The sequence below is a fragment of the Cynocephalus volans genome, chromosome X (genome assembly GCF_027409185.1).
Source record: "Cynocephalus volans isolate mCynVol1 chromosome X, mCynVol1.pri, whole genome shotgun sequence".
NCBI classification, from domain to species: Eukaryota; Metazoa; Chordata; class Mammalia; order Dermoptera; family Cynocephalidae; genus Cynocephalus; species Cynocephalus volans.
In genome coordinates this window covers 5075408-5089825 of record NC_084478.1, presented here as the reverse complement: position 1 = coordinate 5089825, position 14418 = coordinate 5075408, and the positions used below count along the sequence as shown (strand labels likewise).

General features: G+C 38.4%; 1 protein-coding gene across 4 annotated transcripts in view; it reads left to right on the top strand.

Annotated features, from left to right (window-relative positions):
* NLGN4X (neuroligin 4 X-linked) overlaps positions 1-14418 on the top strand; it is a 252749-nt gene that overhangs the window by 97922 nt on the left and 140409 nt on the right. The window contains exon 3 of one of the 4 annotated variants that reach the window (XM_063083873.1): positions 2987-3021. The exons of the other annotated variants lie outside the window; for them this stretch is intronic. Within the exon in view, the coding sequence (XP_062939943.1) occupies positions 2987-3021 (35 nt within the window). The remainder of the gene's footprint in view (positions 1-2986; positions 3022-14418) is intronic. 4 annotated transcript variants of the gene reach the window in all.

The following is a 14418-nucleotide window of genomic DNA, read 5'->3' as shown; positions in this document are numbered from 1 at the left end:
CAGCGACTGTTGCCAAGATTTAGAAAAATTATTCGGCACTAATTTCTCTAATTAAGTAGCTTGATCAGATATTCTGTGAGCTTCCATTCTATGTTTGCTTTTGGTAGGGGCAAAAGCAAAATTTTATGTCTACCCTCTTAAGGTTTTTCAGTGGTGGCTGAAGATCAAACTGACAAAGGACAGAACCACAAACAGAAAAGCACACAGATCCATGGAAGCCCTAACAAGGAAATGAAGACTTAAAGAAATGGCAAAATCTGAATGCTTTTATATTAGGTTAAACAAAGAGAGGCCAACATAGAAATATATAGACACACCACACACATATATATGTATAATTTTTAATAAATAATAGAAGCTAAAGGGTATAAGATGTATATATAATGTATACATTATATCCATTACATATATAAATATGTCTATGATGTATATATATATTATTTATTTTAATAAATAATAGAATCACTCAGGAGTTATATATACACACAATACATATATATTTTTGCACACACACATAGACATATACATTTTTAATAAAGGATTGTATCAGTCAGGAACTATATACACAAACGTGTATACAAATTATAATATATATATACACACACACACTATGGGTGTGTGTGTGTATATCAGTAAAGAAAGCTGCTATGGGTCAAATGTGTCCCCTAAAGTTTCTTGTATTGGAATCTTAATCCCCATTGTAACAGTGTTAAGAGGGTGGAAAATCCAATTATGGCATTTGAAAAGTGGGGCCTTTAAGAGGTGATTAGATCATGAGGACTGTGCCCTTGTGGCTGGATTGACCCATTCATGGGGTAACAGGTGTAGATCTGGTGGCTTTATAAGGACAGTGAGTGAGCGGGTCAGCTCTCTCTTGCTCAGCCTGTTCTCACCATGTGACATCCCGGTAACCATGGGACCTCGTTGAGAGTTTCCTCCCAGAAAAAGGCCTTCAGCAGAGGTACTCCAGGTGCTTTGGGAATACCAGCCTCAAAACTGTAAGATATAAGTGTTTTTTCCTCTTAAGTTACCCAGCTTCAGGTATTCTTTTATAATCGACAGAAATGGACTGATACAGGAGCTCACTGAAGGTGATCAAAAAAATAAATGGCCTCATGACAATAAATCAGTAGTGGCATTAGTAAAGCAAACGGAAGAAAGAAAGAGAAACAGCTGGTAAAGAGAGCATCAGGTTGGTGATGAGTGAAGGTATCTAAGAGGAATCAGACACAACTGGAGAAAACATCTGTGATTTTCACAGCCTCATCAGTTCCAGAATAATACAAGAAAAGGGCTAGATGTGAGAGCATTTTCTGACACCTTGCTTGGAAACGAGTGAACTAAAGAAAAAGCAAACAGAATGACAGGCAGAAAACAAAAGTCATCTCTGCACCATAGAAGATGTCTCTGGAGGCATCCGTCCAGATGTACAACCACCCAATCTAAAACAAGGTGGCCCTGTGTCAAAGGTTCTGGGGACACACCCCTCTCCACCCCACACTGGCACCCATACTCCTGGTGGGGATCTGAGCACTGGGGAGGCGCATTTTCTCCAAGAAGCCAAAGGAGCTGGCAAACCAGGAAAGGCTGAAAGAGGGATGCTGATAAAAGCTGAGATAAAGAGTCATGGGACCCTGGGAAGACAAAAGCATTCTAGGATTCCATTGCTAGTTCTTGGTCCCCACATGTTCCGGCCGAGCCCTGTCCTTCATCTCTCTCTCTAGCAGTCTGTGCTGTTTGTTTGTGATACTGTTACAGGGCACACTCAGCTCCTGTCTGAGGCTCCCCCAAATTGATATCGAACTCATAGGTCCACCTGGCTGCCCCTAGACAAAAATCAAACAAAGTCAAATGTTGGTGAAAATGGACGTCAGCTTCTATTCAAGAATACTGGTGACCTGAGCAGAGGTGTGAGGCTAATCCATCTCCCCGGTAAACCTGAAGCCAATGGTCAGGCTAAAGCTATCCCAAAGACTCAGCTGTACTGAGGGGTTTTAAAAGAGGGGTATGAAGGAATGGAACATGGAAAATGAAAAGCAGGAATGAGAGACTTGTGAGCAGTGGGGACTTCATGCAAAGTCTCAGGTGCAAAGTCTCACCAAGACTCCGTCTGGTTTCTGCTCCCATCCTTATCCCAGGGTCTGGATAGCACATGCAAATCTGCAGCTCCAGGCTGGCTGTGCATTCACGTAAAAGCAACTTTGCATTCATGCAAATAATGTCATCTTGCCCCATAATCAAGGTTCAAAATATCAAATAACCATGGGAAAAAAGGGAACACAGAGAAATGCATGCCATGAATAAAAAACATGTTGTTTTAAAATCTTTTAGAGTCCATGTGCTTTTAGGTCCCAACATGGCTTCAGTCAAGCTCACTCCAACAATACACTCCTGAAATATGTTTAGGACCACTACAAACACACACACGTCTCCCTTGTCTTAGAATTCTCTGGAATATTAACTGCAGGTGACAGCAGCACAAAACCTATCATGTTTAGGTAGAAATCCTTTACCAAACTGTCTTTTGGGGTGGTGTCTTCAGACATGAAAGTGCTAAGAAAGTTTATCCCGCTGATGCATATAGTAAAAATCATCCTTAAAAAAAAAAAAAGAGAGACACTCTAAGAAATTGAGCTCAGAAAAACTCCACTCAGTTCAAGATGAAGTTCAAAGTTAAAGTTAAGAGTAGGGAAATTATGGTGTGAAAGAAATAGAAATTATACACAGAATAATCATCAGGTTAAAGATCTTATTTAACAATATGTGGATGTTAAATAAACATGCACATAAAGCACATAAAGATATTTCTAAAAGTAATCATGTAATAAGAAACCAAGTTCAAAAATGGTTAGTGTTATTTTTTTAAAAATTCAGATGATAGCAGGAGAGTGTAAGTGAAGGACAGCAGAATCTGCCACCCCAAAAATGTCACCTAAGGATAATTTTGAGCTAAATACACTTTTTAAAGAAAGAAAAGAAAAGCAAGCAAGCAAGCAAGCAAGAGCTGGTGCAAGAAAGGTGGTTTGAACCTTCCCTTTTTCTTCCTGAACACAGGTGATAAACACCCCATATGGAATGTGTCCTTCTTGCCCCAGAAGGAAAGTCACATTTCTATCATCAAGAAAAGGATGTCGAGACCCATTGGCTTCTTTCATTTAATGATATACATTTAAGTTTCCTCCCTGTATTTGTTTCACTTAATAGCTCATTTTTTAAATCATTATTATTTTCCATAAAGCACATGATGGTTTTTTCTTTCCCTTGCTCTTTCTTCATCTTTCAGCATATCGAGATTTACCCAGACAAGGTGTCCTGTTAGCAGGTGAGATATGAGTGTTCCTCTCTTTTGCCAAAGTCCTCATGGCTCACGGTGTGGTCCCACATGACCAGCACACACACCCGGGGGTGTTCGCTGGAAATACAGTCCTTCAGGCCTCACTCCAGAGTGACCATAGCAGAATTTGCGCTTTTAAAAGGTCCTAGGAAGATTCCTGTGCACAGGAACATGGTTGAGGAACTGGGTCCACCTTTTCCCACTCACATACGACCCCATGAGGATGGAATTCTTGTCTCTGATTTACAGTTGTCAATGCATTGAACACTTGCTCAAATTGGTTTCTAAGGAGATACCCATCTCCAGACAGCACTGTCCCTTACTAAGACAGTTTGATTAATTATTAGTGGACACTGGAATACTCTGTGCTGGCTGAGTGTGTGAAAAGTGATAGTTACCTTGCAGGGCTTTTTCCGATAAGTCCATCTCTGTAGCAATAGGCTACTGGCCATTTTCTGTAAATCAACCCTCCCTCTTACCTGTTTGTTTTGATTGGCTTAAAGTTTGTTTAATCTGAATGTGAACATAGAGATGTTGGATTCAGGAAGTTTTCTGAAATAATTCCGAGCCGACGAAGAACACATCTCCTTGGTTTTTCATTTGTAGGTAGACATTTGCTTGCTACAATATGGGGCTAAATGCAGGAGGCAGGGAGGAGGATCTCATTTGGAACCTCATCTGTGTCCCTCCAGGTGTATGGAATGATTCCGTTTCTGGTAATGCCACATAAGGTGATCTTGGAGTAGACTGACCTCTGTTCAGCCTCTTTAGTGGGGTTAACAGAAACCCACTAAGACCTGACCTTAGGTTTCCTGCTGCTCTAGTTTGCTGTGATGTTGACATATCCTTCTTGACTTTGGTGAATATTTTAGTTGGGAAATTCATGTGGTGGGTGACACCTTGACACTGCATTGGGACGTTGCTTCTGAAGCAAATAGCAAGAGATTTTATCCAGATATTGAAAGCTGGTTGGGATATTGACCAGCAGATGTGGCCCTGGGAGGGAGCATGAGATTTCTTGGAGATGGACTGGTACTTAAACATACTTTCATATTATTTATCACTTTTTTATTAACTCCTCTCTATGCTGTTAAACTTTTGAGTTAGATTCAGTCGTTTCCAATCTCTTCAACTAAAGGCAATGATAACAGTGAAAAAGAAAAATCCTTAACCCAGAGAGATTTCATAAATACCCGAAATTGCATATAATTATCAAAGAAATGGAATTATTAAGCTAGCAATTACCTTTTCTGTGGATCTCAAAATAACATGCTTTAAAAAAAATGGAACTCATTTAGCATAAATGTGCAAACACCTAGAGAGATATAAAGCTTACATCTTGGCCTGAGGCAAATGCTTTATGGATTTACGATACAGTGAAGTGATTGGCTTAGAGTCATTAAATGCATGGGATTAAACAGTTGTATTATGGAAAATCCCATCACATATTCACCACAAAGCATTATTTTCTGAAGTGATAGAATGCTAATGTAAATAGAGAAGAATATGAAAATGGAGTCAAATTACAGATTATCAGGATGTGTTTTAAAAAGCTGGTTTGTATTTTATGATTACAGAATTATCCGAGGATTCTAAATCCTTGCAATATATTTTAAATTTCTGTGTCATTAACAATGGATGGCTTAGTCCAAAATGCAATACCTCTGAAGAAACATTTTTGTCAAGTTTAGCAACACAATTTTGCTAAAGAATAGGCTGCCCCAGGTGAGTGATACTGTACTGAGGTGACTATGTGACCCACACCCAGTCAAAGAGATTTCTCTCCATTCCACGGCTGGGCTCAGCAATCTCTGTGCGTTTAGTCTTTTCTTTCTCTTCCAGGAGGCTATTCTTTTCTACCACAATTTCCAAAACCTAGTTTATGCCTTCCTAACAAAAATGTGTCATTTCTCCAAATACCTGTTGTGCTTCGTGTAGTTAGTGGTTTAGGCGTAATTCATTTTCTTAACATTTAGTCAAAGATGTATTCATGGCTGTGTTTTATCATTTATTCTGGGGAGTAAAGCTAAATCCCATCCCCTTACCAGATACTAACATAACATCTTGCTTAAAATAGTTCTCATTATACAAGTAAAGGTTACATTGTTTTGCTGTGAAGTGTTGGGATTCTGGGTTTAAGTCCCAGAACGGTGATGGCTTGTTATCTTTAACCAAGTTACTTAAGGACCCTGTGTTACACTTGCCTCATCTGTAAGTGGAAGCAAAAATACTTGCTGAAATTTTTGAGGTGGTTACAAAGTATTCGGAATATTGCCCTGCACACATTCAGCAAACACTGCTATTTATCTACTTAGGTATTCATACTGTCATGACAAAATAACTGTTGCAGTAGAAAGACCACTGGGACAGGAGAAAGGAGAATGAATTGTTCCTTTTCTCTCTGTCACCAGCTCACGTGTATTATAGACACCTGACTCACTGCACTGCTTATTATGTAGATATCAGCTGGGTCACCGACAAGCTCTAGGATCGTTTGGGCAAGTCATCCTCATTTACTCTTTTGTAGCTTCTTGACCTATAAAATGCAGCAATGAAATAAAAGGAACCAGGACTCCATGGAGACCTGGATGATTCTAGAACTGGGGCAGGAACTATACCCAATAAACCTGGAGCGTCTTATAATACCAGAAAGTAAGGAAGTGCTAACCACACACACGCACACACATGCACACACAATGACAGGGGTACGTCAAAAGGTCACAGAGGTCAACTGAAAGAGTTTTCTATGGCCCGAGTGGGAATAATTTTATCAACAATATAAAGTAGTATTGGGTTACAAATCAAAGTATAAAATACATATCGACAGTCTCATGTTGACATGAATGACTGAATAAACAAATACACAGGATGCATGAATTTCCTTTGGCTGCTTTAGAAAATGACCACAATGTTTTGGGCTTAGAACAACACAAATCCATCTCAGTTTCCTTCATTGGAAACCTGCATTGTATAAGTCAGAATTTCTGGGTATCTCTGGGCTCCAATCAAGGTGTCCACACGATTGCTTGTCTTTGGCAGCCTCCAGAGGAAATTCTTTTTTACTTTCTGCTATTTATAGAAACCACCTGCATTTCTTGGCTCATGGGTCCTTCCTGGATCTGCAAAGCCAGCAATATAGCATCTTGCAATCCCTCTTGGAATCCGACTGCACTTTTTCCTTTTATTTATTTTTTCTTCTTTAAAGAATGCTTGTGATTACTTTGGGCACACCTGGATAATCCAAGATAACAACCTTATTTTAAGATCAACCGATGAGCAACCTTAATTCCATCTGCAAACTTAATCATCCACCTTCCCAGGTGACATAACATATTTGCAGGTTCTGGGAACTAGGATGTGATGATCTTGCTGGAAAGTGGGGTTGGAATTATACTCCCTATCACAGGAGCGAAGAGACATATTTCCCATGCAGAAGCTTTCTAAATAACTTATAGAGATACTGTTCTCTCAAGGACGTGGAGCGTAAATCTCTGCTCTTTAGATCTTGCTCTGCATGGTGACTTCCTTCCAAAGAGTACAATATCAAAAGGAGAGAAAAAGCAAATTGACAGAGGGGAAACCTGACAAACACCAACTCAGCCAGAAGATCAAGATTAACACCCACCCACAGCAATAAACCACGTTCCTAGTGTGCACCTTGATATGACGTGGACACCAGAAGGGTATTTTACCTCTGGATTCGTTGCAAGAATTTATAACCTCAGTCTAATTATGGAAAACATCAGACAGCTCCCAGTTGTGGGATACTCCACAAAGAGCCTGACAAGTACTCTTCAAAACCACCAAGGTCATCAAAAACAAAGGAAAGTTTGAGAAAATTCTCAGCCAAAAGAAGTCTGAGGAGATAAAAGGCATCATGTGATCCTGAATGAGGTCCTGGGACAAAAAAAAAAAAAAGATATTAGGTAGAAACTTAGGATATCTGAATAAAGTATGGACTTCAGTTAATTGTAGTATTTCCGCATGGGTTTATTTATAATAACAAATGCACCTGACTAATATGAGATGTTAATAGTAGGGAAAACTGGGTGTGAGGCATATGGCAATGCTCTGTACCATCTTTACGATTTTTCTGCACATGTAAAACTGTTTGGAAAATATGAGTTTATTAAAAATGCAAACATCCCACCTTTCTAATCCCTGGAGAGGCTTTGAAGATCCTAATGTTTGGAAAGGCTTTGAAAATTTCTGAAATTTAAAATTCAAATGGATTTTGCTTAAAGGTGACACTCACACACAATCTTACTATGATTGTTATGTATGTTACCTGGTTTTTAGTTGATTCACTTAAAAAATGAGTGATTGTGATTAGCTGCGTCCTAATAACACAGCAAGCCCTTATACAGGCGCCCCTCTGGGTAAGACCTTTCTCTGCTCAGTTGTGAGTTACGCAGTAAAGAATCGATATGCAGGTGCCGTCCTGGGGGAGCATGATTCTGTGCCCAAATAATTGACATGCAAGTCACAGTGTAGTCAGGGACACCTGCGAAATGCTGCAGGAACACAAAAGGGAAGATGAGGAACATGCCGTGGAGTTTCTATACGTGGACTGGGTCTTCAGAGGTTTTCAATGTTAAGAGGATAAGTTTGTGGAGGGGGAATTTAAAGGCATCCCGTTCTCGGAAGCTAGGAAGAAAATGCTTGACGATCAAAGTCTGGAAAGCAGAAAAGCACAATAAATGTTTGTAGAACTGTGGAAAATAACGCCACTCCCAACAATAATAAGAGCCAACGTTTATAGATCACATGCTGTATGCAAGACACCATTCATGTGTTACCAGAGAATGAGGATGTTTAAAGGAGAGTAGTAAATGATATTTCTGCACATGTGGTTCTTTTAAGGTCCTTCTTAAAGTTCCTGAAAATTGGTCAAAGGAGATAGTTTGGTGTTTCCTAGTCTTAATTATTTTCAGGTGTGATGATGAGACTATGTTGCTCATTTAGCCTAAATATTTAGATACTTCACATACTAGGTCAATGTTCGTCCTAGGGTTTTATTTTCATCCACTGCAGTCATATAGTAGGTAGTCAGTGTTAAGTACAAAAACACTAATTGTTCTGTTATAGGAAACCAAAGTTAAGATGCTAATAGAAAAATAAGGGACCCGCTTTAGGGGGAAATCTTCACGATGGCTTTGGATTATAAATGTCAAGCCCACTGGTGAAACTGACATGTTTGTTCTAAAATGAGCTCTTTGATCAAGGTGTATGTTGGGATATTAAGATGAGTGGAAGACTAAGTATACCTGTGGCTGAATAATTGCATGTGTGTAAGTGTGTGTGAAAGTATACGCTTGCATGTTTATGTGCATGTGTGCCTGCAGGGGAGAGAGGCAAAGAGCTCATCAGTTGATGTAGGCATTTGTGCTGCTGGAACAAAAGACTGCAAACTTTCAGCAGCTTGTGGCAACAGAGCTTATTTCGATTTTCTGAACTTTACGTCAATCTTAGCTTGACTTGGTTCTTTTCTACATCTTTTTCTTTCGGGGGTGGTCTCTATCCAGGACATGCTGATATAGTGGTTGAGAGGAACAGAAAAGATGCAGAAACCTGGGAAGGCTCATAATGTTATAATGTTTCAGTGAGAAAGTCATCTACGTCTCTCCCAGTCATGTGTTTTGGCCAAGAATGTTAGAAAGTGCGCTGCACTGGGAAGGATCTTTTTCTCCTAAATTGTGAATTATACACTAAATAATCGATGCACAGTTGTTGTCTTTGGGGAGCATGATTCTATGCCCAAATAACTGACGTGCCTGTAGAAGGGTAGGGGATATTTTAAACCAATAATACAGCCCAGCACACAAAATGTGTTGAGTGAACACAATAACATTGAAATAGAGATGAAAGGCACATGCCTTTAGTTTGTGGATATCATTATATCCTCTAGTTTCTAACTGAACAGAACAGGGAACAGCTCCATTGTGGCAAATCATCTAATTTCAAAACAGGATAAAGTAGCAAAAGCCCTTATGGGCGGTAAGAATTATCCCACCTTCCAAAGACTCAGTTAACGTTATGATTCTTTAAAAAAAATATTTCCAAGGCCCTTAATTGAGGCCAATAGGCTCTGCATCTTTTGGCACAACAGACTGAAGAATTGAACAGTGGGATGATTTGGTACAAATGTAAATTAATTTTGGTTTCGGAATGAATAGAACCATGTCCCCATGTGAGACACACACACACACACACACAGAGAGATACATATATATATGTATGTATACGTGTGTGTGTGAATGTGTGTGTGCACAAGAAGTCTTCAAAAAGTTCATGCATTGATTCATACTATCTCTTAATTTCTTTCTTCCAGAAACTTTTTGAAGTACGGTTATACACACACACACACACACACACACACACACACACACACACACACACACACACAGTGTATATATGTGTGTGCTTATATATACACATACGGTATATATGTATGTATGTGAGTATGTATTATACATCTCCAGAGGTTACTGTTTTGTTTTCTTTTTTAATTCAACATTTCAGCAGGTATCTTAGGACAAATGAAATTCACTTTTATTTTCACCATGAGTTTTCTTAATAAAGATGTATAAAAATACCTAGCAAAATACAATATTAAATTAGTTTCCGTTTTTAAGTACATTGTGATTTCATCTCGAACTCACAGAGATTGTTCGGGAGGGAATATATTCTATCAGTGGAAAGTTCTAATATAATGGGAGAGACTCATGTAAATATAATAGGATTTGTCTTTTATTTCTGAGAACAGAAACATTTGAATAACAAAATTCACAACCAAAATTGCTTATGTGAGGTGAGGCAGTGCTCTGGGACTCTAATAAGAAGTAAAAACATATGTTGTAGTCCTATAAAATCTTTAGACTTATTTTGATTCCCACCTGAGAAAGTGTGAAATCAATTCTTCTTAATTTCAGCAAAACAAGGAAGAGGATTTATTGTTCATATTTTTCTTTCAGTCTGTCTTCCAAAGCTGGGCAGAGATAAGTAAGAAAATATACAGAAATGCCTATTATTTTCATTATTACAATAAAGCATTTTTGAACTGGTGCAAAATTAGAAATGAGACCTTGCTTTTCCTTAAATCACAAAAGCATTCCAAGTTTTCTGTTTTCTGAGATAACAATCCATGATAAATTAAATAGCAGAATTCTTACACACTCTATGTAAAAAAACAAGGAAAGAAAGAAAAAAAAAAAAGAAATCTTTATATGGCTAAGTGGTGATGAATTACAATTTAATATCTACTCTCAAAACTAAGTACGAAAATGCAACATTGCATTTTTATACCTGAGAAAGAATTAGTTATGCATATTACATAGAAGAATTTGTTTCCCCCACTGTACCATTAGTCTTCATATAACCCCTTTCTTTTAACAGGCATTGGCTCACAGTCAAAAGTACATGATTCAATCAACAGATATGCACCACGTAACTTATATTTTACATGCCAGGTACTTTGTTAGTCACTGCATGTTAGAGAATACAGTGATAAGAAAAGAAAAGAAAACAAAAACAAACAAACAAATAGAACAGGTAATTCCTTTGTTCTCGTGGAGCTGTCAATCTCACATGGAGACCACTATTAAACAAACTGTCATATTACAAATTATAATAAATTGTGCAAAGGAAAATGCCCTCTACAGTGAATAAAAGGGGAGACTAAATTTTTTTAGGAGTGGAAGGTTGGAATGATCAGGAAATGCAGATGGAGGAAATAGCAGAATGTCCTAAAGTCCAAAAGAGACCTGAAGCGATAAGATGTTAAGCCATGCTCATGGCGTTGTCTCAGCTTCTGCTGCATAAGAAAACATCCCAAAGCTAAGCATTTTAGAACAACCTTTACTTAGCTCATGATTCTAATTATTTTACAGCAACCTTTATTTAGCTCATGATTAGCTGGGGAGTTGGGCTGTGCTCAGCTGGGAGTCTCTTCAGTCTGGGCTGAAGTGTTTGTACTGATTTTTCTGGACCTTTTTTCCCAATGCTGGGTTCCAGTGGGTTATTGTTGTCCCATTAAAGGTCAAATTTTAGCAAAGTAGAGGAGAGGTTCACTTCCAGTTGTTTCTGTCATCTTGGACAAGGACTGCTTCAACAGGGCTTGTCTGTTCTCCATGTGGAATTGTGTACTTTAGCAGGCTGGCCTGGGCTTCTGTGTATGGAAGCTTGTCAGTGTTGCATGTAGTTTTCTACAGCCAAAGCTAAGAGCAGGCACCACTGTTATGCTATACACAGAATGTCCTTAATAAGCAACTCCGTGGAGACACAAATAGATGGGTGATTGCCAAGAGCTGGGGAAAGGGTAAATGGGTAGTGGTCACTAATTGTTTCAGGGTTTCTTTGTATTTTGGGGGGGGGGTCATGCAAATATTTTGCTATTAGGTGGTGTTGCTGCACAGATAAATGAATAATTAAAAAGCATTGAATTGCATACTTTAAAAGGGTGAATTGCATGGTATGTGAATTATATCTCGATAAAACTATATATATATATATAGAGAGAGAGAGAGAGAGAGAGAAATAAAGACAGCCCAGGGATATAAAAAAAAATAGAATACACTGTATCAGATAGAAAAATGACATATAACTGATATAACTGAGAAGGTATAACGTGTACATGGCTAAAAATGATATTGGAATCTAAAGAAATAATTAAAATAATCTGTATGTTATGCCATTCAGAGAAATAAATTCCAAACAAATTATGACCCAGACATAAAGTGAAACTTCAAAATTATTAGAAGAATATGTAACAAAACAAAATGTCTTAATGTCTATGAATTAAAAAATATGTTTTACAAAAGCAGAAATTATACAGAAAATATTGATAAATTATGATATGCATGCATTTAAACTTATTTTCAATAATAAAAAAATCAATAAAATGGTTAAAGACAAAACTAAAAGTAGATATCCCAAACACTTATTAACAGTATAAATTTGGTTAAATTATTTATTCTCCAGGAATTATTTAATCTCCCAGTCTTGGAAATGGTAAGCAGTGGTGACACAGAATTAATCTCTGCATATGGTAAACAGCAAATTTGCAGGGAGGACTGTAGAATTGGGGACCTTTTGCCAGTAATCAATCATACCCTTTACTTCAGCCATCCGCTACCTATTAGTTATATGTCCTGAAGCAAAGATCTTCAAACTGGCAGATGCCTTTCTAAAATATTTCAAAGTATTACTCTACTGATCATTTTAGAGAAATCAGTTTGCAGGTACTGAGCCTCTGGACGTTTTCTTTCCTAAGCCTTTCTGGTCACCAAAAACCTTTTCCCACATCACAAAAGAATGACTTTCCCTATGTAAGACACATTCTTACCATACTGCCTTGCCATGGTGTCGAATAAAAGAGAGATCATTCCAGATGCTGCTTTCTGGGATGCCCTTTGTTGAAGCCCCCTAAGATAGGCTTCCATCCCATACGCATTTCTATATAAGAGTAAAGCCTGGTCCTGTTCAGATGTTCTGATTTCAGAGGAAAAAAAAAAAACGAATCATAGGTCAACAAGGCTGATTCTTTCAAATGCAAAAATTGAACTTTTCTGTAGTTAGCCAAATGTTCAAGATACTCATGTGTTGGATGAAGCCCATTGGTATGTTGACATAAAATACATAGAACAGGAATTTATTGAGTCAATATGATTATTGAGCCAGTACATATAACAGGGACTTATTGAAGAAGTTGCAACTGGGGAGACACACAGGTCAATTAGCTCTGAAAATGTGTTCCAAAGAGGCCAGTAGAGCTTAGCATTTTATAATCAGAAGAAATGGGAAAAAGAGGGGGAGAGAGGATTTTTCTATTGCTTGTACATGATGTACAGATTTGAGATTTTTAGTAGGTTACATCCTACATGCAGGGATCAAGGATCTAGAATAGGAAGTATTCCAGGTTATTTTATAGCTTTGTGGTGCCATCATGGCAACTTCTAAGTAAAATGGACTTAAGGTAACATTTTCCAGGACAGGTGGACGTGACTATCGACTTAGATCTTCCAAGGCACTACGGCTTAGCTGACCTGGTCACAGCAGATTCTTTTGGTCATGAGATAAATGTTCCAATCAGAAAATTATCTTACAGAGTCACTGGGATAACGATATTCAAGTGCAGGTTCGAATCCATTTCAACGTGTTTGCATGGGATAGTTACCTCAGTCTGAGTTTGTGCTCAAGGTATAGGGAGAGAACCAGGAGAGGTGCCCAGGTGAAGTGTCAGCCCTACTCCCCTATCCAGGGCTACTCCTTGTGTCCCGTCTCCTTCCTCCTGCAGCCCACCCCTCCCCACAGAGCAGCCCACCTTCTTTACTTGTAGAAATTTGGTTCTCGCACTCTTTCCTCTCTGCTTCTGTGCTCATACCCACCACTTCCTCAATCAGCACCCTTCTGCCACCAAACACACCGACCTGTCCCAGCAGAGGATTGCAAATTACCACAGACATTTTTCCCACCCCATCTTAATCACCCATATGCATGCCTATCTCTGCTATCTGTGATCTCCTTCAGGATAGGCATGTCGTCCCCTCTCTTAGCCAGGGACTGCATGTTTAAAGGTTGAATACATATTTGTAGAAGGAATGGGATTGTGAAGAAATAAACTGTGGAGTCATGGGCAGGCTGATGTGAGTGGGTTGCATTCAGCTTATTGCTAAAGTAAGCCCTGGGTGTTGTGAAGGCTCGCTGGTCTCCTGTTAGCATCGGATTACAAGATTAAGCTGGGATTCCTTGTGGCCAGGTGACAAACTCATCAATCACACACATAGCTATGATGGGCAAAACAGCATTTATTTTTATTTTTTTCACCATAATCCCTTATACAACTTCCCTTATATGGAAGATAATGCATTTAGCTAAGAAAGGCCCATTCTGCATATAAGATAACAAGACTAAGCTGAACATTGTCTTTGCCCTCGTAAGAGAAAAGATAAAATAAAATATTGTGAACTAGTAAACACATTTTTAATATAATATCTTACATTAAAAGTAATGTTTCTAAAGTTTCTTTCTGGTTGTATTATTTCCTTGTATTCTTGCATAGATAATGTGATCGCATAGTGGTATCT